This window comes from Symphalangus syndactylus, chromosome 1, assembly GCF_028878055.3.
Source record: "Symphalangus syndactylus isolate Jambi chromosome 1, NHGRI_mSymSyn1-v2.1_pri, whole genome shotgun sequence".
Lineage (NCBI taxonomy): Eukaryota > Metazoa > Chordata > Mammalia > Primates > Hylobatidae > Symphalangus > Symphalangus syndactylus.
The window spans coordinates 156,800,212-156,825,062 of record NC_072423.2 but is presented as its reverse complement, the minus strand read 5'-3'; the positions used below and the strand labels follow the sequence as shown (position 1 = coordinate 156,825,062).

The following is a 24,851-nucleotide window of genomic DNA, read 5'->3' as shown; positions in this document are numbered from 1 at the left end:
ATTGTAATGGACGTTGAGTGGGATATGTTTGGAAGGCCTGCTACTTAAATGCAACTCATTTGCTTTTATATGAACTATTTCACTAATCTCTAGAATACTTGTTTATCAAATGACAGAAAAATTAACCCTGAAAGGAAATATGACAATGAATTAAAAATAAAAGGACATCCTTACCGAATTCCTTTGGTACCGTGATGTAATAGACGCATACTTCACCAGCTGTGTAATTGTGGGGGTAGTTTGGTGATAAAACTACCCCTTCTGATCCCGTGTACTGGCCTCCGCACGGAGCTGAAAATAAAATCAACTGAGAATTAGGCGCTGTGCAATAATAATAGCGCAGGTGATAGGTGAGCCAAAGCTGAAACACATCAAATACCTGAGCACGTTTATTGAAAACTTAACAAAATAATAAGTCAAAATCTTGTTTTGTATTGCTATCAAAGTCATAGTAAAACAAAGATTTACCAGGTAAGAAGTAATTCAACTTAGGAGAAAAACCCAATATTATTTTCAAGACCATGTCTCAGATGTATTAAAATAATAAGGGAAACAGCTATAATAATAATAAAATAGGTTCTATAAAGACAAATGATTAAATTATTTTAGAAAGCCTCGCCGGAGCTGCCTGTTCGAAGTCAATCCTCGTATTAAGTTAAGAGATACAAAGATTATTTCAGTTTTCTATCACTTTTATATTAATATGGGAATAAAAGGAAAAACCTTTTGTTTTTTAGGGGATTTTGTTTGTTTTAACGTTTCATCTTATAGTTTCAGTAAAAAAGCAACATGTGTAATTACTAATGATTTTGGGGTCTCTTCCTGTGAGTTCAATTTAAAACTAAAGGAATCCATTATTAGAAAGTTATGGCTTATAAAATATAGAGAGGTGTGTGTGTGTGTGTGTGCACATGTGTATGTGTGGGGGGGTACGTGTGTGGGGGGTATGTCTGTGTGTGTGTGGGGGGGGTGTGTGTATGTGTATGTGTGTGTGGTATGTCTGTGTGTGCGGGGGTATGTCTGTGAGTGTGTGTGTGTATGTGTGTGGGGGGTATGTCTGTGTGTATTGTGTGTGGGGGGTATGTCTGTGTGTGCATGTGTGTGTGGGGTATGTCTGTGGGTGTATGTGTGTGTGGGGTATGTCTGTGTGCGTATGTGTGTGTGGGGGTATGTCTCTGTGTGTGTATGTGTGTGTATGTGCATGGGGGTATGTCTGTGTGTGTGTGTATGTGTGGGGGGTATGTCTGTGTGTGTGTGTGTGTGTATGTGCGTGGGGGGTATGTCCGTGTGTGTATGTGTTTGAGTGTGGGTGTGTGTGTGTGGGGGGTATGTCTCGGTGTGGGTGTATGTGTGTTTTGGGGGGTATGTCTGTGTGTGTATGTGTGTGTAGCGTGGCTATGTCTGTGTGAATGTGTGGGTATGTCTTAATTTTCCCCCAGTTATCTTATTTACCGTGACTTCACTTTTGCTGAGAAAATGAAAAACACTGTACACAGACGTTCAATGCACTTTTTAAAGCATCATGCAATAGACCCCCAGTTAACTCCCAGCCATTTGATATCCAGTGTTTAGATTGCCAGTACTCTATTTCCTCATATTTTTACATAAGAAGGAGTCAAGTCAGCTGCGCTCATCTGTTTAACATAGAGCAATGACCAGCCACTCAGGACAGCCTGTTGCACCCTTACCACGCTGGCTGTGGCCTGACTGCACTTCCTATCTTGGATATACCGTCACTGATTTGAATTCAGAATTAGCTTCAGTATTTCAGAAAGGTTATATTTCTACAGCTCATTTCTTCTTGATATGGCAATTTTCTTTCTCTCTCTCTTTTTTTTCTTGCCCTGTTGCCCAGGCTGGAGTACAATGGCACGATCTCCTCACTGCAACCTCCACGAACCGGGTTCATATGATTCTCCTGCCTCAGCCTCCCGAGTAGCTGGGATTACAGGCGCACACCAACACACCTGGCTAATTTTTTTCTTTTTTTGTATCTTTAGTATGTTGGTCAGGCTGGTCTCAAACTCCTGACCTCATGATCTGCCTGCCTCAGCCTCACAAAGTGCTGGGATTACGGGCGTGAGCCACTATGCTCGGCCACAATGGCAATTTTCAAGGCTCAAAGAATAAAGAAGTTAGAGATAACATGTCTAACCCTCTGAATGTTAATTAGCATTATGTTAAATATTAATTGATGGACAGATCATTTTCCATGATGAATTAAGCTCCTTAGAATATGGTAATGCTAATGATAAGGCACCTTGTTAATGATTAGTCAAGAAATTTCCTGAATCCCTGCATTACAATCGCTTGAAAAACTTAAGTTGTATTCTAAAAGTCAAAGGAGAACAGCTCAGACATCTGACAGCTTTGATCTGTTCATGGTCAGCTAGTAGAGATTTTACTTAACTAAGCTCAGCCTTCAAGCTAGTGTCTTAATTCAAAATCATGTTATCACTCTAAAACACTTCTATTTAGTTTTTTACAATTTTAAATAGAAACATTTTATTTTCACTTTTAGATGGAAGATATTTCTGTAAGCTCAACTTCAAAACTGAAGGTTTCCAATAGAATGCTGGCATCACTCACTCTACCAAGGCAGATACATCCCTCAGATATTTCTCCCCACCTTAACCATGTGAAGTCAAACAGGTTATGACAGAACTATCTTTCCTTTTCCTCAAAAGTTTCAAGTTCAAGTTTTTAAAAAACTAAGCACAAATAAAGAATGAAAATATATTTCATTTGCACTCAGTCACATACAATTCAAACATATCATTTTGCAAGTGATCTTTTCTCCATAAAAAAAATAGTTTTAAATTTTAAACAAGAAGTGTAAATAAGAAGTGGAAACATGCCATCACTGGGCCAAAATTTTGACTCCCAAATTATTAGCGATGGTAAAGTAATTCTTATCAAGAACATCTTCTGATCACTGTCACCACGCTGGAGTGCAGTGATGTGATCTCAGCTCACTGCAACCTCTGCCTGCCAGGTTCAAGTGATTCTCCTGCCTCAACCTCCCAAGTAGCTGGGACTACAGGTGCACACCACCACACACAGCTAATTTTTGTATTTTTAGTAGAGATGGGGTTTCACTATGTTGGCCAGGATGGTCTCGATCTGTTGACCTCGTGATACACCTACCTCAGCCTCCCAATGTGCTGTGATTACAGGCGTGAGCCACCACTCCTGGCCATATGTTTTGTGATGGTTAATACTGAATATCATCTTGACTGGATTGAGGGATACAAGGTATTGATCCTGGGTGTGTCTGTGAGGGTGTTGCCAAAGGAGATTAACATTTGAGTCAGTGGGCTGGGGAAGGCAGACCCACCTTAATTTGGGTGGGCACCATCTAATAAACTACCAGCATGGCTAGAATATAAGCAGGCAGAAAAACGTAAAATGAGAGACTGGCCTAGCCTCCAAGCCTACATCTGTCTCCTGTGCTGGATGCTTCTTGCCCCTGAACGTCAAACTCCAATTTCTTCAGTTTTGGAACTCCGAATGGCTCTTCTTTTTCCTCAGACTGCAGACAGCATATTTTGGGAATTTGTGATCATGTGAGTTAATGCTTAATAAACTCCCCTTTATATATGTAACTATTCCATTAGTTCTGTCCCTCTAGAGAACTCTGACTAATACATGTCTCAAAGTATAACTACAAAGAAACACTTTGTGCAAGGATAGAATAAAAGAGCATTGCCTTATGATAATAGAGGACATTTTAAAAAAGTCAAAGATGAAATTAAGGAAAATTGACCCAGAACTTTTGTCTTTTACTACCTTGATAAATGGTGCTTGTGCCTGTCTCTTCTTCCTCAGATCAAAAAGCTAAGCACCAGAATTACAATTATATGTTTCATACATGAACAAACATTTGTGTTACAAAAATATGGATAGAATTTTTATTTATTTATTGATTGATTTATTGATTTTTGCGATGGAGTCTTGCTCCGTTGCCCAGGCTGGAGTGCAGTGGTGTGATCTGGGCTCACTGCAAGCTCCACCTCCCAGGTTCCTGCCATTCTCCTGCCTCAGCCTCCGGAGTAGCTGGGACTACAGGCACCTGCCACCATGCCTGGCTAATTTTTTTGTAATTTTTTAGTAGAGACGGGGTTTTACCATGTTAGCCAGCATGGTCTCAATCTCCTGACCTTGTGATCCCCCCGCCTTGGCCTCCCAAAGTGCTGGGATTACAGACGTGAGCCACTGCACTCGACTATTTAATTCTTAATAATTGTTATGTCTGCATTACTGTGCTAATCTAAGAAACAGGCATGGTGCTTCTCACCTTAGGAGTTATTTTATTTTAATGCAACAACAGAAGAAAAATAAATAAATGTTTGTTATTTGGTAATTAACTTATTAAACAGATTATTTCCTAGATGAATAAAGACATACAAAAGCATTCATTGCTAATGGTAACAAGAAGCTTGCTTACCCGTTTGGCTAATTAGAATATATACATCTCATACATAAAAGCAACCACATAGAACCAAACTGAATAAACAAAACTAGCAAACAGAAGTCATTCTGACCCGTGAAAAGGCTTCTACTTTGCCTCAATTTCAGTTACATTTCTACAAAAAACTTCAATAAGCAAAATTTGTAGGTAATAGACGAATAATCAGGAAAAACATTACACCATGCGCCTAAAACAAACTGCTCCAAAATGCACCAACTGCATCCCATGATGCAGGAACTAGCAAAAGATTTACAATAGAGCAAAAGGCCCCAAGGTTGACTGTTGATCTGAATAAATCACAGGCGCTGGTTCATGTACAAAATGTGCTGCTCTCCACGAGACATCCAAGATGCACTACAGGAGAAACCATCTCTGCTTTCCAGATTTAGAATATAAAGTTTTATATATAGATTCCTCCATGTGGGGAAATCAGGGTTTCATGTGTCGTGCTCTTTGACGACTGGTAAAATAAATTTTGCCTCACTCCACAGATCTTCAGACATAGAAAGTGAAACAATCTCTAATTAAAACTTTGGTTTTATACATATAACCTATATATATAGGAATATACATATATAGGAAATATGTATATATCCTATATATAGGAATATATGTGACTATATATACATATATAGGTGTGTATATACGTATAATTCCTGTATGTGTGTGTAAATTTATATGTGTATGTAAAAATATATCAAGAATATATATAAAGTGTATATATACTTTATATGATTATACATATATATACACACCTATATATGTATATACACTTTATATATAATATATGTATACTTGTATATATTTCTTTATATATTTATATATTTATGTATATTTACATATATAAATATATAAAGTGTATACATATATACTTTTTCTTTAGCCATAGAAAAGGTATTTATCCTATGGCTAATACTTCAGTCAAGCTTTTTCTATGGCCAAAGTTTTATCACTCCCCACAAATTCAACTGTAATTGAATTTAATATAAACTAAATGCCTTTTGTATTATTAGTTAACAAAAGTACAGAATTCATGATCTTTCCTCAATTGTGCTACCTACTTTTATCTCCCTCACACTAGACTCTATATAATTGCTAAAGATATCTGAAGTGGGGGAAAAAATACACCAGGGGATGCAAAAATCATTTTCTGGGATATAAGAAAGAAAATTAGAATTTTTACCCAAAATTATAACTTTTGTTTTCTTGAGATAAGGTCTTGCTCTATTGCCCAGGCTGGAGTGAAGTGATCCAGTCATGGCTCACTGCAGCCTCAACCTTCTGAGCTCAAGTGATCCTTCCACTACAGCCTCCTGAGTAGCGGGGACCCCATATGTGCACCACCCCACCCAGCTAATTTTAATTTTTTTTTTAGAGATGGGGTCTTGCTATGTTGTCCAGACTAGTCTTGAACTGCAGTCCTCAAGCGATCCTGCTGCCTTAGTCTCTCAAAGTGCTGAGATAACAGGCATGAACAGCTTTGTCTGGTCTCAAATTCCATCTTTTTAAATGTCTGTGTTCATGTAGTAATTATGTGGTATATAACACAGCTGCTGAGACAGTCAGTACCTGTAATGCGTTGCAGAGATTGAGGTTGCATGCTCAATAATTATATTGATCGGATGTCACATCAAAAGGGTTTGAGGTCATTGCCCTTTGTTACATCAAAATGGTTTTGGAAACCAGTTACATACAGAATTAAGATCTACTAGTTTTGGGGAGCCTTACACCTGTGGAATTTATCCTCCTAACACTTGTGACCTAGAGACTGTCATTGCTTTCAGCCCTGTGTATCTTGTCTGGAGTGACACAGATGGGAGGGGGTGAGGCGAGATCTGGTCACTCTGCAGGGCGCACCTTTCAGGCCTGCCCGCACTGGCCATGCCTCATCCAGAAGGCGGGATCCTCAAGAACTTGGACGGCAGCTCCTGGCCAACCTCAAGAGCACAGGGCAAACACCCAGAACCACTGGCATGCACTGCCCAGGCCGCTCAGGATATGAGGGGCACCCAGGCTGGCAGCAAGACAGGAGGGGGTGGAGGTGTGGCCCCTTCTGGGCCAGCACAGGGAAGGGTGGGTGCTGGGCAGAGCCTTCCAGCTCGCTCATGCCCACCTACTCAGCAAGAGACACCCACTTCTTAGTTTGGCTCTGTCCTGTTCTGGGCGCTGTGCAGGTACCAGGGAGACCTTGGTCCTGACCTGTAATGCTAGATCAAAGCCTCTCGTTACCTCAACGCCACTCTGGCTCACTGCCTCCCTCACCCATGAGCATGCTGAGTTCTATTTTAAGCTTCCTATGCTTCTTGTTTTAGTTTTTAATAAACTTAAAAAAGACGCACTCTATAACTTCCCATTCAGAAAAGTCTCCCAAAGCAAGTAACACAATGACTACACTATCAGAATTTTTAATGAAACAGATGACTAGAAAGGACTCATGCATAACCTGGCCTATAAACGTGATTTTAAAACACAAAAAATAACTTTCTCCACCTGTCGATCTGTTGCCCAGGCTACAGTGCAGTGGCACCATCTCGGCTCACTGCAACCTTCACCTACCGGGCTCCAGCGATCCTCCTACCTCATCCTCCCAAGAAGCTGGGACTACAGGCACGAGCCACCACACCCAGCTAAGTTTTGTACTGTGTTTTTGATAGAGATGCGGTTTTGTCATGTTGCTCAGGCTGGTCTCAAACTCCTGAGCTCAAGGGATCCACTAGCCTTGGCCTCCCATAGTGTTGGGGTCACAGGTGTGAGCCGCTACACTTGGCCTAAGTTCTTGCTCTGTGCCACTCACTACTGCTGGGTCCACACAAATACACTTCTTTAACTTAAAAGCTTTCAGGGTCATCAGAGAATGGACTTAGAAATATAGAAATAGCAGAACACGCCAGGGAAAAAGTTTTGTTTTATTTTGTTTTGTTTGTTTGATTTTAGTTTCTTATATACATTTTTTTTTTTTTTTGAGACAGAGTTTCACTCTTGTTGCCCAAGTTGGAGTACAATGGTGCAATCTCGGCTTCCACAACCTCCACCTCCCGGGTTCAAGTGATTCTCCTGCCTCAGCCTCCCAAGTAGCTGGGATTACAGGTACGCACCACCATTCCCAGCTAGTTTTTTGTATTTTTAGTACAAAGGGGGTTTCTCCATGTTAGCCAGGATGGTCTTGAACTCCTGACCTCACGTGATCCACCCATGTCAGCCTCCCAAATTGCTGGGATTACAGGTGTGAGCCACCGCGTCCAGCCTCTTATATGGTAATATTTAAAATGTTTATTTAGCCTAAAGGTGCCAGTAGCCTTGTTAGGCCGTCTTAAGGAAAACACATTTGTTTCATAATTTATCAAACTAAACTGGTCTTTGAGCTCATCTTAAAATAACCCTAGAAATGAATGCCTCTGCAACAAACTGTGAAGTTCTGCCTCATTCTTCTTCTTTTTTAAATCTATACTTTGAAAATGTAAAGAGTACAAGTCATGGGTCCACAGGCTGAGGAGTGTTTGCCTGTGGAGACCCCCATGAAACCACCACCTAGGTTAAGATATGCACCGTGGCCAGGAGCCAGGAAGTCTATCCTCCACTGTCCCCGGTTCACACCCACAGGGCAGCTGCTGTCTGACTTTATCACTGTAGGCTAGTTTTGTCTGTCCTTGAAAGCTGATTCAATGATTTTACTAATTTAATTCCTAAGGAATTACAAACTATTGCTGTTTTGGGGGCAAATCACATATCCATTCAAATATATACATATTAGTTTTTTTCTCTATATGTATATATACAGATAAATAGATGTAAATATATATATGTGTGTATATGTATGTATATATGTATATATATGAATATATATGTGTGTATATATGTATATATATATAAATATATATGTATGTGTGTGTATATATATATATTTTTGTTTGTTTGTTTGTTTGAGATGGAGTCTTGCTCTGTCACCCAGGCTGGAGTGCACTGGCACGATCTCAGCTCACTGCAACCTCCACCTCCTGGGTTCAAGCGATTCTCCTGCCTCAGCCTACTGAGTAGCTGGGATCACAGGCGCACACCACCATGCCCAGTTAATTTTTGTATTTTTAGTGAAGACAGGGTTTCACCATGTTGGTCAGGCTGGTCTCGAACTCCTGACATCGTGATCCACTTGCCTCAGCCTCTCAAAGTGCTGGGATTACAGGCACGAGCTACCGCGCCCAGCCAGATGTAAGTATTTTATATATGGAGAGAGAGAGAGAGAGAGAAGGAACTAGAGAAGGCTAATTCGCACCTCTTATAAAGAACAGGTCTAGAACACACAAAAACAGAAGTGAAAAATGTCAAACTGTATGAGTAAAGGAAAAAGCATTGCTTCTCCCGGAAACCTATGAGAATGGCTAACACACTAGCTGCATTAAACGATCGACGAATGCCTGATATGCATTCCACACTAGCTCTCTAAGCAATCCTCACCATTGATGAGAGGAATACATGTTGAAATGTGAAACCATTTCTTCAATGAGATGCTGCATTTGAAAGGAAAGTTGCATTTCTAGAAAATACCCAAGCGTGCACTCACCATTGCAGGAGGGCAGCACTTGGTCCCAGGAGGGTTTCCCATCGGCCCCAATCACACAGGTGATGGATGAGGGATCGACAATCTTGTAGCCAGAGTCACACTGGTAAGTGACGGTGGAGCCAAGCTTGAAGTCTGTTCCAATTCTTGTCCCATTCATTATATTTCCTGGGTCAAAACAAGCTTCCCGTGGTTTCTCTGCAGAAGAAATGAATGTAAACTGCATGAGAGCAGGGATTTTATTCTTGTTTCTGTGTCCGTTTGTTGGGTTGGTTTTTTATTTGTGTTATTTGGGGCCTAGAACAATGCCCTAAATAAGTAAGAAATGCTCAAAGAATATTTATTGATTGGCTATTGACCAAGTGAAACTATTAATTAAAATAAGAAAATTCCTTTTTAATAAAATTATATTTGCATTTTAAAAACCACATTTTACTACAGAATTGATATAAAATTACCTTCATCTACATAAAAAATACAGTACTACGTTTTTATATATTTATCCTTTTTTGGCTGTAGATTTTAGGACTGAATCAAAGAAAAATTGACCCTGGAAAAATTGAGGTTCATTTTCTAACTTTTGTACATCAAACATATTAACATAAAATCACTCCACACCTTTCAGAAAAGACGGGAGAATTTGGCTTCTTAAAATGAAACAGTTTAATTCCTGAAAGTTAAGAGCACTTTCTTATATGAATAACAGTAGACTGACTTAGAAGATGAAGATGGATGGTTGTTCCCATTCTTTTACTACCGTATTTCTGAGATCAGTCCTAATAGAGTAAACGTCAAATTTAGCAGAAGAAAATACACTGACTGATAGATGATGGTCAAACATTGTGCCCTGGATGTACTAATAGCCAACAGTTCTACCTTAGTTATAATAATTGCTGAAATTTATTAAGGGCTCATTATGTACCAGACAGGGAACCAGGAGCATTTCTCTGGTTTAATTCTAATCTCCAGGACACCTCTGCCAGGAACGGATGATAAGAATGTAAAACTCAAGGAAAGTTAAGTCACTTCCACAAAGACCCCCTGCAGAGACCTGTCCAATTCTGGGGCCCCTCAATTAGGCATTCACTTTTGGCTGCATTAAGTATTTCTTCTTCCCAAGCAAAAATACAAAACCTTCTTTCTTCAGTCATGTTGCTCTGCAGTCAATTTCAGTGATCTTCTGGTAGCCTTAATATTTTTAATTTTCTGTTTCAATAGACTATCTAAAATATCTCTAAATGAAAAAGTGTATAACCCTATAGTCTACCACCCTGCTAGAAATAGATATATATAACAGGAGAGGAAAAAGCAAAAACAAAAATGCTAAACTTTGGGAAGCCCTGGAGGAAGAAAAAGAGACCTGATTAACTGTATTTATTCAATATTTTCGATTATATTTTTAATAATCCATGTATCACCATCAACCAAACAGAGATGTCTTTGGTGATAATTGACTTAATCACTGTATACATTATATAAAGAATCTATTATAATAATGTATTATACTTAATAAACTGTATTTCCTATATAATTTACATACTTTGATTAAATCTATATTAATATACATTATATATATGTTTGTTCATTTAAGAATTTGAGATTAAATGATACATATATATTTTATATGTATTTCTTGTTTTGTGCCTTCGAACCAGCGCTAATTGCTTTATTGAAAAGCTGTTTGGATATTTAAAATGGTAGCTGACATGTTGATAATTCTTTGTAACTGCATTAAATCCCATATAGAACATAGAACGTTATTTTAAGCAAATACAGATCAAATAAGTAAACCTGTAGGTACTATGAAAGTTGCTCAATTTTTCTTTTATTTAATCATTCAACACAATGTACTGAGCATGTAGTGAGTAGAAGCATTGACTTTGTTTATAGTATTTTCCCCTATTGAAAATAAAAAATTTCCCAGTATACATCTATTAATATATGTCTGTTGCCCTTGTGTCCTTTTTGATCTTTTTTTGTTATACATCTCTTTTAGTCTAGTTTCCCATTTGATTAAATATCACCTACACAACTTTCTTCTTTATGCCACTAATTTTGATTTCTCACGGCAGGATTTTTTCCGAATGAACTGCATCTAATCTTTTAGTTCCATTACTGAGTTGTCACTTCAGGATGTTCAGTGATAAATCACTGGCACTTTTTTTGCTTACAATTTGCCAGGCTTTCTAACTAGATGACTTCATAACAGGGTGTATTTTGTGTTGTCCTTGTCCATTGCACCTAAGCATACCTTTGAGGTTTCCTGCATCAGAGGCCGGGTGGATTGCCTCAGCCGGGATTTGTGAATTCTTGCACAGCACGACTGCCTGGTGCCCCTTCTATTTCCCATCATGCCTAAGAACTGGATCTGTCCCCTGCTTTGCTATCCACACCAGCACTTGCTCTGGGCTGGATGCGATGACATCACTGCACCAGGCTTAGATGCAATCACTGCCCTAGGCTGGATGCAATGGCATCACTGTACCAGGCTTAGATGCAATGACATCACTGCTCCAGGCTGCATATAATAGCATCGCTGCCCTAGGCTGGATGCAATGGCATCACTGCTTGAGGCTGGATGCAATGGCATCATTTCTCTAGGCTAGATGCAATGACATCACTGCCCTAGGCTGCATGCAATGGCATCACTGTGACAGGCTAGGTACAATGACATCACTGCTCCAGGCTGGATACAATAGCATCACTGCCCTAGGCTGGATGCAATGGCACCACTGCTCCAGGGTGGAAGTAATGGCATCATTTTTCCAGGCTACATGCAATGACATCACTGTTGTAGGCTGCACACAATGGCATCACTGCTCCAGGCTGGAAGCAATGGCATCATTTCTCCAGGCTAGATGCAATGACATCACTGTCATAGGTGGCATGCAATGGCATCACTGCTCCAGGCTGGATGTAATGGCATCACTGCTCCAGGCTGGATGCAACAGCATCACTGCTATTGGCTGGATGCAATGGCATCACTGCTCCATGCTGGATACAATAGCACCACTGCCCTAGGTTGGATGCAATGACATCACTGCCCTAGGCTGCATGCAACGTCATCACTGCTCCAGGCTGGATGCAACAGCATCGCTGCTCTTGGCTGGATGCAACGGCATCACTGCTCCATGCTGGATTCAATAGCATCACTGCCCTAGGCTGGATGCAATGACATCACCGCTTCAGGCTGCAGGCAATGGCATCATTCCTATTCTCTTTGCTGTGATTTTTATTTTTCACAGACTCCAGTGGCGAACTTTTAAAACCTCAAGAAAGATAGCCTCCAGTTAGACGGCCATACTGGTTATCCAAACAAAAATTAAGGAAGTTCTTTCTTCACGTAACTTGTAAGGCCCTTCACACTTCATTCATTCATTGGCCCATTTATTCACGTGCCTTAGGATGCCGGGGAGAACAGGAGTTGTTGGAGTGGGCAATGATCGGTGTACATTCTCACAATTATATGAGGATTTGTTTTGTTTGTTTACTTGCCTGTGTGATTTTTTTGGGGGATGGGGGGCTATCATAGAATAAGCACAGTCATGGTAAAATGCATTTTAGAGAATTCTTGTTAAGAAACTACCTTTTGATGTGGCAAAGGCTCAAAAGTACTCTTTCCAACTATTCCCAAACATGACGGATCCCATCTCAAAGGCATAGGATACTCTGATTGCTAAATTGTATAATTTTTTAAATTGAACATTTTAGTAAATACCCCTAAGTTTGCAGATTTTGATGTTTGGGAGCAAAGAGACCAATTTTCTACTTAAAACTATATAAACAGGTCTGGTAATGAGGTAAAGGACATAAAATATGTTCTTTTTAAAAAGATTTTTCATACAAATTGAACTCAAAAGTGTAAATAAATATAAATATTTTCATTTTTTAAAGAAAACCCTCATAACTGTGAATTGATATACTGTTAACTCCTCTTCCCTAACTCTTTGTAACACACCTTGTATTTTATTTTGTTCATGTGAGAAATAAACTTGAAAAAACATATATTTATTCTGATGGACCCAATAGCAAAATGTTGAGTTGAAGGTGGTTTTTTAGGTCAGTCTGTTTTCCTTGGATGTTAGTGGCAGGGAATGGTTTCTAGCGAATCAAGGGTGAATCACTGATATGAGGATCAAAGAAAAGAGCTCTGAGCAGTGGCAGAAACCTTGCCAGACCAGCCATGGCTGACTGAGGCAGAGAAGGGCACAGAGATGTTGACATGGAAGATGTTGACATAAAATGAAGTGACTGGCTGGGCGCGGTGGCTCACGCCTGTAATCCCAGCACTTTGGGAGGCCGAGGCAGGTGGATCATGAGGTCAGGAGATCGAGACCAGCCTGACCAATATGATGAAACCCTGTCTGTACTAAAAATACAAAAATTAGCCAGGCATGGTGGCGTGCTCCTGTAATCCTAGCTACTCGGGAGGCTGAGACAGGTGAAGCGCTTGAACCCAGGAGGCGGAGGTTGCAGTGAGCTGAGATTGTGCCATTGCACTCCAGCCTGGGCAAGAAGAGCAAAACTCTGTCTCAAGAAAAAAAAAGAAAAGAAGTTATTTTCATGTACTTATATTTAATCATCTTGAAGAATGAAATTATAAGGTGTTAAAACCCATCTTGAAATAATTACTAAGTGTCACCAAATTCTTTATTTTACAAACCACAGTTTATTTTTATATGGCCATGAACTGGGACAGTTTTTTTCCCCTCTCTTTCTTCCTCCAGTTAAAGTACAAATGTACCTCAGGAATATCTTCACTGGAGAGGGAGGAGACCTGTATCTCCCAGACAGAGGAGACCTCTATCTCCCAGACAGAGGAGACACATGTCAGCATTTATGTATTAAACAGATAAGCAAGATGTTACAGAGCAACGCTTACAATAAAAACAGTCCTGATACAAATTAATTCCCATCCAAATTCAGGCAATCGCAATACCTTTAAATTCAATGGCGAACCCTGAAAGCCCCACGGAGGCATCACTCCGAAACGCCAGAAACAGGCTGTTTCCGCTACTCTCTATTCTTTCTGGGGCCTGAGAGCCCTGGTAACTCCCAATGAGGGGGCTGTTGGAATCCTCTCCTTCATAGATGTGTAGGAAGTCATAGCTGGGCTCCATGTTGAAACTAAAGAAAAGAATAGTAATTATGTCATATGGCTAATAGATATTTACCTTATCTCCCAGAATGGTAAGCCTTTGAGCTCACAAAGTTATTTTATTTGCTTTTGTATAATAATTTTTCAGTTAGGGCAATCAAAAAGTTAAATATAATATGAATCAAAATATTAATAAAATAGCAATGGTATAAAATATATCAATTGTGACAAATAGTATTTTGCCTAATTACCATCATGTTCAATACAATATTATTTTGACCATAGCCAAAAGGAAATAAGTCATAATAGCAGAGGTATGCTATACTTTCCCTGTACCCATCATTAATTTGCTAAATGAGATCTAATTTAAAAGAACCGAGCTCAAAAGAGATAAATTTCCACTGACCTTTTATCTTTATCTGAACATTTTTAGTTGCGAAAATATTGGAATTTCGACAATATCGGAATTTGAAAATATTGGAATAGTCAGTGGAATTACTGACTATTCTTACTTTTTTTTTTACTTAAAAAATGCAGTTGTCCCAGCCTGGGTAATATAATGAGATCCTGTCTGTACAAAAATACAAAAATTAGTAGAGTGTGGTGCTGCACACTTGTAGTCCTAGCTACTCAGGAAGCTAAGGCTGGAGGATCACTTGAGGCCAGGAGTTTGAGGCTGCAATGAGCTGTGACCACACCACTGCACCCATGCACTCCAGCCCGAGAGACAGAACAAGACCCTGTCAAAAAAAAAAAAAAAAAAAGAAAAAGAAAAGAAAACAAAAGCCTCCACTGGCTTGGATAAATCAGCCAATATTAATGATCCAGAGTGTAACCTTTCTCACATCATGTTTCACCATCACTGAATATCGCAGTTTTTTTTCTCTTCCCTGTTTCTGTTTCTCTCACATTCTCCATTTTTCTCTGTTTCTCTCTGCTCTAATATTAACATACAGTCAGTCCCCAAAGAGTGTAACAACTTAAATCCAAAGCTGTCAAGGGCTAGGCTGTATTTGCTATTGGTGGTGTGTAGGCTGATAGAGTCTGTGAGCTTTAAAAGTATGCATACCCTAAGGGAAAGGCTGAACTTGGTTAAGATGTCTAAGATCTTCATAAGACCAGAATAAATTGATAAAGTAGAAGTATTAAAACCATCCATTGCAGCCGAGCACAGTGGCTCATGCCTGTAATCCCAGCACTTTGGGAGGCTGAGGCAGGCAGATCACGAGGTCAGGAGTTTGAGAACGGCCTGCCCAATATGGTAAAATCCTGTCTCTACTAAAAATACAAAAATTAGCTAAGCATGGTGCCGTGCGCCTGTAGTCCCAGCTGCTCGGGAGGCTGAGGCAGAGAATTGCTTGAACCCAGGAGGTGGAGGTTGCAGTGAGTCGAGATCACGCCACTGCACTCCAGCCTGGGTGAAAGAGCAAGACTCCGTCCCAAAAAAAAAAAAAAAAAAAAAACCAACCAACCAACCAACCAACCAACCAACCAACCAACCAACCTACCACCCAACCAACCCATCCATTGCAGCTGCCCCTTCCCTCTCCTTCTCTTCTCTGTAGCAGGTTTTTCGTATGTGTCTTTAAAAAGCACTACGAAGCTCCCACTCCCTTTCCTTTCCATCTGCAGAAATTTTGGACAACTGAGACAGAGAAGGTCAGGGATTTGCTTTTTGGTTTGTTTGTTTGATTTTTTTTTTTGTAATCACTAAAATGTTCTAAGTGGCTCCACTTGATCTCCACTTGGAGATTCAGATGATAAAACAGCAACAGAAGGTCCCTCCTGGAGGGGTCCACTGCACCATGAAGGGGACCAGAGGACGTGGGACCACCAGCATTAGTGCAATGCCCGGCCGGCATTGCGCCATCGTGTTTTGGGTCAAGGATACCCTCACTCCACATCCTGAATATACTTATTAAAGGAAATTTAGGAAGATGTCTTTGTTTATTTGACAAGTTGACTGATGTCAGGAATGAAGAAGGAATAAAAGGTTGAAGTTACTAGGTATAGGGGCTAGCAGGAATGGTGTGGGTTACGTAGAATTTTATTGGAATAATAATTGTATTTAGAGTGTTTGCAAGGATGTTATTAAAATCTGGTCATGCCATATCCCCAATATTTGGCTTAGTTAATTATCATTATTGGTAATTTATCCAACACTGCAAATACTACCAGACACAGGAAAACAAAAACACAGTATATATCCCATCTGCTCTCTTTTTTTGCCTGTACGAAATTTCATGTGTAGAAGTCTGGAGTGAAATTTATAAGTAATTATGGTTCGTCTGGTGAACTTATTTCTACCTCTGCCAGCTGCACGTATCTCTAAGCTCTAATAGTAATCCAAAGCCTGACTCAGTGTTTGAACCAAATTCAATCTGAGTCGCAACGTGTGAGCCCCACAGTCCTCAGGGACGTGTGATGGAACATCCTCTCTCTAAAGCCCCACAGCCCTAAATGAGCCTGAGAGCGCATATGTCCTTCAGGTCATATGATTCTTTGCTTTATCATTAGTAATGCCAGACTACCACCCTCCCACAGAAAGCACACCTGAATTTGCCATCATCCTGACACTGCGTCTTGGCCAGCCCTCATCAGAGCCAGCCTCCTGTTTGGGAAGCTGGACATCCTCGTTCCCAAATAGGATTCTGGTCTCTCCCTCCTCACTACTTCCCAGGAAGGTGTCCACTTGAGCACATGCAAACTCCAGATCAGAGAAGTCACTGGTTTTCAGTGATTTCTGAAGTTTCTGAGACATGGGGTCAGCTAATGAGTCATACAATCTATAGGTTGGGAGAGGCTTAGAGATTATCTGTTTCAAACTTCCAGAGGGGTGTATAAAACGCAGTGAAAAAATCCTTGCAGAAAACTGCCTTAAATATGCATATCATCCAATGAGTTGCACTTTATGGGAGGGAGGAAACTCCTATGAACAAGGTTCTGTGTTCACTTTCAATTGTTTTTTTTTTCTTTCTTTTCTTTTAAAGACAGGGTCTTGCTCTGTCTCTCAGCTCAGACTAGATGCTATCATAGCTCATTGCAGCCTCCACCTCCTGGGCTCCAGCAGTCCTCCTGCCTCAGCCTCCCGAGTAGCTAGAACCACAGGAATACACAAGCACATCAAGCCAATTTTTAAAATTTTTTTTGTAGTGACGGAGTCTTGCTATGTTGCCCAGGCTGGTCTCAAACTTCTGAATTCAAGTGCTCCCCATCTTGGCCTCCCGAAGTGCTGGGATTACAGGCATGAGCCACCATGCCTAGCTTCAATTGTTAATCCACTTATAATATCTTGAAACCAGAGCTGCCTCCTAATTTTAAGAAAGACGCTACTAGAATTTAACATTAAAAAAACCCACATAGATATCTAAAAAATACGTGAGTGAGTGTTCGCCGGTTTTCTGTAATAGCTGAGTAACATTTGGTAAATTTGTGGCAGTTTAGTAAATTCAGAAAAAGATGACTATCAACTTACTTAAGATTCAGAATCATGGAAACGAAAATTCTACTGACTCAGATCTCATCAGGAGGGGAAAGTGAGGGAATGTAAACACATTCAGGCCTTGAATATTGACATAAAGATCTCTAGAAAAGGAAACTCGTTCCATTGACAGATTAAAAAGTATAATCCCAGATACTTGCCCTGGATAGCTGAAGGGTCAATAGGAAAGTCTACAGAATGACACACCTTCACAAATACCACATTCATTTAGTTCAAAAGTCAAACTCTAAAGTTAGAAAAGTTCTTTAGATTCAATAAAATATCATTATCATATACTATATACTAATAATATAATTATTTAAAGAGTTTATTTTCATAAAACGACCATAGTATTTGACCTTCCATCATCTAGTTTAGCAAGAACAAGTTAGCATATTTTTAGGACTGATATCTAGTAACTCAGACACTACAGCAACCACATTTGGGGAAACTTTCATTTTCCAGACTCTATTAAGTCTTAATTATTATAACGATATTAGCAGTGCTACCCTCAGGAACGTCAGGATGTGCTGTGGAAAGGAATTCGCTATCATGCATTTAGAGTGACAGGAGACATTGATGAGAAATTACACCAAGTGTCTCCATACCATATTTTTATTATTTTTATTGAACATTCTGTTTAAGCCTTCTCATATGGAACATGTTGAGTGCAAGACAAACAGTATTTAAAAATAATTCATGTGCATCTTAACATACATAGAATGCTCCAAAGCAAAATAATGTATTTCCATTTATGTCACTCTACAGCCTGATGTAGTCTCCATTAGACACACAATCTAGCGCTTACCTAGATACAACATCGGGGACTATGAGGTCGAGGTCATAAAAGAAGTAATTTTTAGGTATGGCATTAACAACCCTACTAAAAAGAGGTGTTCTGCAAGAGACGTACCTTTTGAATATCAAGGCAATGACAAAGTCTGGGTTCACTTTTACTGTCCAGTCACATTCCTTCCCAGGAGGATATGGCTGTGGGTAGTTGGGTGATAAAATAACACCTGCTGGGCCCGTCAGATTCCCTCCACATGCAGCTGTCACAGAACAAAAGTTACAGAGAAAAAGTTAGGAGAGTGAAGAATGCCTGCCAGTCAGTGTGGAACGAGACACCACAGAATTCTTTCAGAAAAAGACATCAGCATTTTTCCCCATCCAAGAGATTGTGTGTTGGTTATCAATTATCCAGATAAAATTGTAAGACCCAGGAACTCTGTACATTTTTCATGTAACTGTCAATGAATTTTACATAATATTCCACCCCATTTTCAAAGAGAATTTTCAAACTTCTGGTACATAAAATTTCTTTCCTATAACTTAAAATTTTCTCAGTTAAATGAAAGATGACTTAATCCCCATACCTGCCAACGTGCACACATAGGCACAAACAGAAAAACACTTGAATAAAAACATCCCATGGACATGATTTTATGGCCATGTTAATTATTTTGCTATTGCTTATAGTTTATAAAATCCTTGCCTATTTCTTCTTGAGTGCGTGCTTCGTGTGGTATAGTGATCATCCAGCTCCTGTTCACTGTTTATCCCTAACGTCTAGGTGGTTTCTGGATCTGAACAAGTATTCAGGAAACGGTTACTGGGTACATGAAAACAATGCATTTCACATTCTCGCAGTCTTCTGGTATATGGAAGGCTTGAATTACTTTCCCCGTATTTCAAAGTGGCAAAACAAAACCCTAAAACTTTAAGTGACCTCTAAGTATACGTATCAGTGAGGAGCTGAGCTGCAGCATTACTATCTGAAAATATTATTTGATTACATATCAGTGAGGAGCTGAGCTGGAGCATTACTGTCTGAAAATATCATTTGATCACAATGCTTGGTATATTATTAGAAAGAACCACTTTATATGATGATAACAAATTCAGTTTGTGTTTGAAGTCATCAATTTTGAATTAAATGTGTTTACATTTATATTAGCAAGGCAGTAATTATGTAGCTCAGTGTGGTTAATAGGCAAGCCGATTTTTCTTCTTGAATTGGAAAGTGTTTAGGATTGTTTTATTTTTGAGATAAGGTTTCTCCTAAACCTCTCATCTCACGGAAGGTGTGAAAACACTGCAGAATTTATAAGTATACACATTTTAGATACATACAAGAATATGCTGAGTTTAAAAGTTGTTTATATCAAATACTGTGGTTTGTCACCAAGTTGTTTTAAAGCGTGACTGCAATTAAATCATAGTATTCCCCCTAAGTTACATGTCATATTTCATTCCCATTATCGGTCATATATGCACTAAAAAATACGTAGAAAAGAAAATGTCTTAATTGCTGATTTTTTCCCCTACACAAAAAGAGACTTTGTTTTATAAATAAGATGAAGGAAGATGAAGGCAAATGCTTCACAATTTTCAATAAGTAGTGTGTCTTTAAATACTTATTTAACATTTCTGAAAACTTAGCTTTTTAAAGTAAGAAATACAACTAACTCCAGTAGTTTTCATTATACTCTCACATTCTAACTGAATGCAAACTCTGAATGCTATTGCAGAAAATATTTATAAAATAAATCCTACAGATATATGCTTAAGAGTAATATAATTTTTACAGAAAAAGATTAAAACTTGATTTTCCCCAGTATGCTTTTTTTTTTTCTTTTTTAATGAATTGTGCAGAAGCAATTGTCCCATCAGCTCTCACAGGGCAGTTGCCTCCTCAGAATCACGCTGGGGCTGCTGACAGCATCGAGCAGTGCACTTGTGGACCGATGAGGGAGCAGGAGCTGATGGAGACAAAGAAGGTACCTGAAGGTCTAGAAGACTCTACTCCACACAGGTTTTGAAAGATGAAAAATGACAGATTCAGGACACTGGCTACAGGGTGCTACCAGCAGAAACAGTTCAGGGATATGATTCAAATATTGATTTAAAAGCAACAAAGGGGAAAGAAACCCTGTCTTATTCACACAGATCCCAGGAGGCACTTTCAAATGAGGTGATTTAAAAGCTGAAAAAGTGGAATTAAGGAGTGCTTCCGGGCCTTGTTTGTTCTCTCTTTTGGTCTGGTATTCTTCAAGTTAATTTGCTTAGGTTTTAATTGGCTGGCAAAATATTTTGGATAGGATTAGAATAGTAAAAAATGCAACTCAGAGATGCTAGGAAATTCTCCAGAAGGAATAGATGTAGAGATAAAATCCACCTATTCTTTTCAGCCCACCAACCCCTTATTCACAACCTTTAGCCACTATGCTAAATAGCATACATACATACGTAGCAGCTCCTTCACCATCAAGAGCAGTCCTTAAAGAGACCCATCTACGTTTCTGCATTAAAACTTCTGAATGTTCACACTGTTGGGGGCGATAAATATTTTCTAAATAGACACCTTTATGTCAGGACGGTCTGTTGTCCCAGAATGAATTTCTGCAAACCTAGGATGCATTTTGGCTTTTCAGAGTGTTTTGCAATTTGGACTTGGGGAAAAGCAATTGCATGCTATAGAAGAAAATGAAGAAGTTTTAGGGACACTTTACTCAGAATAAGGAAGTTGAAGCCGAACATGGTGGCTCACGCTTGTAATCCCAGCACTTTGGGAGGCCAAGGTGGGTGGATCATCTCAGGGCAGGAGTTCGAGACCAGCCTGGCTAACATGGCAAAACCTCGTCTCTACTAAAAATACAAAAAATAGCCGGTCATCGTGGCGCGCACCTATAATCCCAGCTGCTCAGGCGGCTGAGGCCGGAGAATTGCTTGAACCTGGTAGTGGAGGCTGCAGTGAGCCGAGATCACACCATTGCACTCCAGCCTATGTGACAGAGCAAGACTGTGTCTCAAAAAAAAAAAAAAAAGTCGTTAATGTCCTTTGGTCTACAGAATTCTCCTTCTAGACTAAGTCAAAAAGCTAAACAGAGGAGGCTTCATGGTAGAAGTCATTTCGGATGTAAAAATAACAACAACAAAAAAGTGAAGTATCCAAGCAACACTCAAGAAAAAGCAACAGCAAATGGCTGGTGTTGAAAATAAACGTTGTCACACACAACAGGTGAGAGGTTAAGAGATTTTATAAAAGAGAAAGAAAGAGATAGCCAGTAATGAGTAAATATACACTAATAATGAAAAGTAAAAAAGTAAATTAGCTGATCAATCAAGAAAGAACAAATACAAACAGCCAATAAGCATATGAAAAAAAAGTTCGACCTTATTATTAATTTAAAATGCCAATTAAAACAAGACATCATCACTTTGTGCCTTAAGATCTATCATGTGTGGTGTTTTCTGTGAGTCAGAGACAATATTAATAAATCTATATGGCTGATGGCAGGGAAAATCAGTGTGACTGCTCTGAAAGAGATTTTAAGAATGGGCTGGGTGTGATGGCTCACACCTGTAATCCCAGCACTTTGGGAGTCTGAGGCAGGCAGATCACGAGGTCAGGAGTTTGAGACCAGCCTGGCCAAAACAGTGAAAACCCGTCTCTACTAAAAATACAAAAAAAATTAGCCGGGCTTGGTGGTGGGCGCCTGTAATCCCAGCTCCTCAGGAGGCTGAGGCAGGAGAATCGCTCGAACACGGAAGGTGGAGGTTGCAGTGAGCTGAAATCATGCCACTGCACTCCAGCCTCGGCAACTCAGCGAGACTGTAACTCAAAAACAAAACAAAACAAACATGTTTTAAAAGTTCTAGAACTATGCAAGTTTGTAGAAATATGTCACTTGTCAATAATCATGATTTATTTTGCAACATGGGTGCTCATTGAAGCTATCTTCAGAATAGGGAAAAGGTTAAAACAACTTAATTATACAATAATAAGGGACTAGAAAGATCAATATTGGTAGATTCGAACAAATAGATACTAGACAGTGGCATCAGTGGTGTAATTGTGCCTTCTAAAGAGGTAAGATTTAGTCATTAAAAACTAGTAGAAAATACATAGTAACACAAAATATACACAACATGTACTGGGAAGTAAAAAGTACAATTTACAAAAGAGTCATGCAGGATGCTGTCATTTTAAAACTTTTTTTTTTTTTTTTGAGACAAGAGTCTCACTCTGTTGCACAGGCTGAAGTGCAGTGGTGCGATCTTGGCTTACTGCAACTTCTGCCTCCCGGGTTCAAGCGATTCTCATGCCTCAGCCTCCCGAGTAGCTGGGATCACAGGCGTGCACCACCACGCCTGGCCAATGTTTGTATTTTTGGTAGAGATAGGGTTTCACCATGTTGCCCACGCTGGTCTCAAACTCCTGACCTCAAGTGATCTGCCCACTTCGGCCTCCTAAAGTGCTGGGATTACAGGTGTAAGCCACCACACCCAGCCTAAAACATTTTAAAACAGATTACATTTACATAATTATGAAATTATTTATAAATGTCTATATTAATTGTAATTGTCTCCAGGTAAAAAGATGACAACCTTTTTCTCCTCTTTGATTTAATTATAGTTTATTAAATGTCTTCAGTAAAATGTATTACCCTTTAATATGAAAAAAGGTAAAAAAATTAAAAAGTGTTTTGAATCTTTGAAACAGAATTTACATGGGTGCTAATTATAATTAACTCATGCCCTAATGGGCAAGCTTCTTACAGAGGACATAAACCTCATTCCTAAAAAACAGAAAATTACAAAGTAATAAAAATATAATGTTAATTTATTTCCAATTATATATTTTCCATTTTTCTGTTACATAATACCTACACATGTAGGCGGGTCTGGTTGCCAAAATAATTGATTATTCATTTGCCTGCAAGTGATTTCAGCTTGTCCTTGAAGCTGACATTCCAGGCAGAGACAGAGGTATTTATTTAGCTTTTGGTGCGTATTGGACCACCTACTTGCTGGTCAAAATAAAGTAACTAAGAGATGATCTAACAAAAGATCGATTTGTTTATAGATTAATTAGGAGATGGCCAGATTTTATAATTACATGTTCAAATTAATATAAATTAATGAATTACTTTTAAGGGATTAACTTGTAATTATATTGCTATTTAATGTATTCCTCCATGAGCCTAAAAACATGCAAAATGGAAGGAAAAAAAACCGTTTCCCAATGTAAAAATAGGACATTGGTTTACAATGATTGCCACATTTATAGGCAATCACTCCGCTTTAAAAAAGAAACACGCAGAAATCTCTCCAGTCTCCTGATGACTCAGCATGAGTAAAAAGCGTGACTGTGCTCGCAGACGTTACGAAAAGAAAATGCAGCACCAAACATTAAACAAACATACACTGCTCCCCGACAAGGCTGAGAATGCTAATAAGCACAGCTATCCAACCTCGTCTGTCTTCCGACAACTGGAATAAGTGGTTTGTCACGAGTAAGAGCGCTGTATCATAGCTCCTCAAGACCACTGGGAATTTTACCACTGCTGTGTACACGACAATGAAAACCATTTCAATCCACAAAACCTCCCCAAGGTCATCCTATGCAAAACAGCCTACCCATTTCATGATCACTTTCTCTCTTCACACATCAATTAAATTTTACATTTTTCACATAGATTATAAAGAAGTAGTAATTAAACTGTGATAATTCTTTAAAATAATAAAGTTCAGTAGAGTTTCTTTGTAAAACTAAGATGATATACTCTAAGTAGGAATTTTATGGTAAAATGTTTTATTGAATGAAGAGACAATCTACCGGTAATTACTATTTTACATAAAATATATATTCGCCTACAACCATATTTGTGATAAATTGTCTCAGGTGGCTATTCAAGCCAAAGTCTGCAAAATCATTTTTTATTCTTTTAATAAGGTCAAACTATAAAATATCAATAAATTGCAGAAACAAACCTCCTCTTATCTTCATTTTAACACAAACAGTATAATTTCTAGATTTCAGAATTCTATTTTAAATGTACTAATATTATAGGTGGAAAAACATCTAAAAAGAGAAAGTACTTTTAGTGAGAAGGTTTTGCTTAAGGGCATGTTTCTATATTAAAAATCAGAATAGCAATGGTAGGGTTATAAATTTTGAGCCACCTAGAATTTTAAATTACAGTAATTTGATTGATCCATGTTTATATAACATTTGTTAAGGGTAGGAAATGTACGGTAAATGTCAATTAATGTACATTGAGGGGATGACTTCCTTTATTCTACCTAATAAAATAAAGTTTAAAGGTTTACAATAAAATTTCAGGAGTCTCAGAGAGCCAGAGAACATGAAAGAAACTCTTGAGAAATATTTCTGAAGAAATAATACATTTATGGAGCAATTTTAACGACAACATGCATCCATTCCTGAATGTAAAATTTC

At 38.9% G+C, this 24,851-nt stretch overlaps 1 protein-coding gene across 2 annotated transcripts in view; it reads right to left on the bottom strand.

The window, feature by feature from the left end:
* Positions 1-24,851, bottom strand: part of CSMD1 (CUB and Sushi multiple domains 1) — a 2,032,824-nt gene that overhangs the window by 268,933 nt on the left and 1,739,040 nt on the right. For both annotated transcript variants that reach the window (XM_055289255.2, XM_055289263.2), the window contains exons 28-31: positions 18,519-18,657; positions 13,966-14,153; positions 9,030-9,224; positions 175-291 (exon numbers count right to left, since the gene is read on the bottom strand). In XM_055289255.2, the coding sequence (XP_055145230.2) occupies positions 175-291; positions 9,030-9,224; positions 13,966-14,153; positions 18,519-18,657 (639 nt within the window). The remainder of the gene's footprint in view (positions 1-174; positions 292-9,029; positions 9,225-13,965; positions 14,154-18,518; positions 18,658-24,851) is intronic.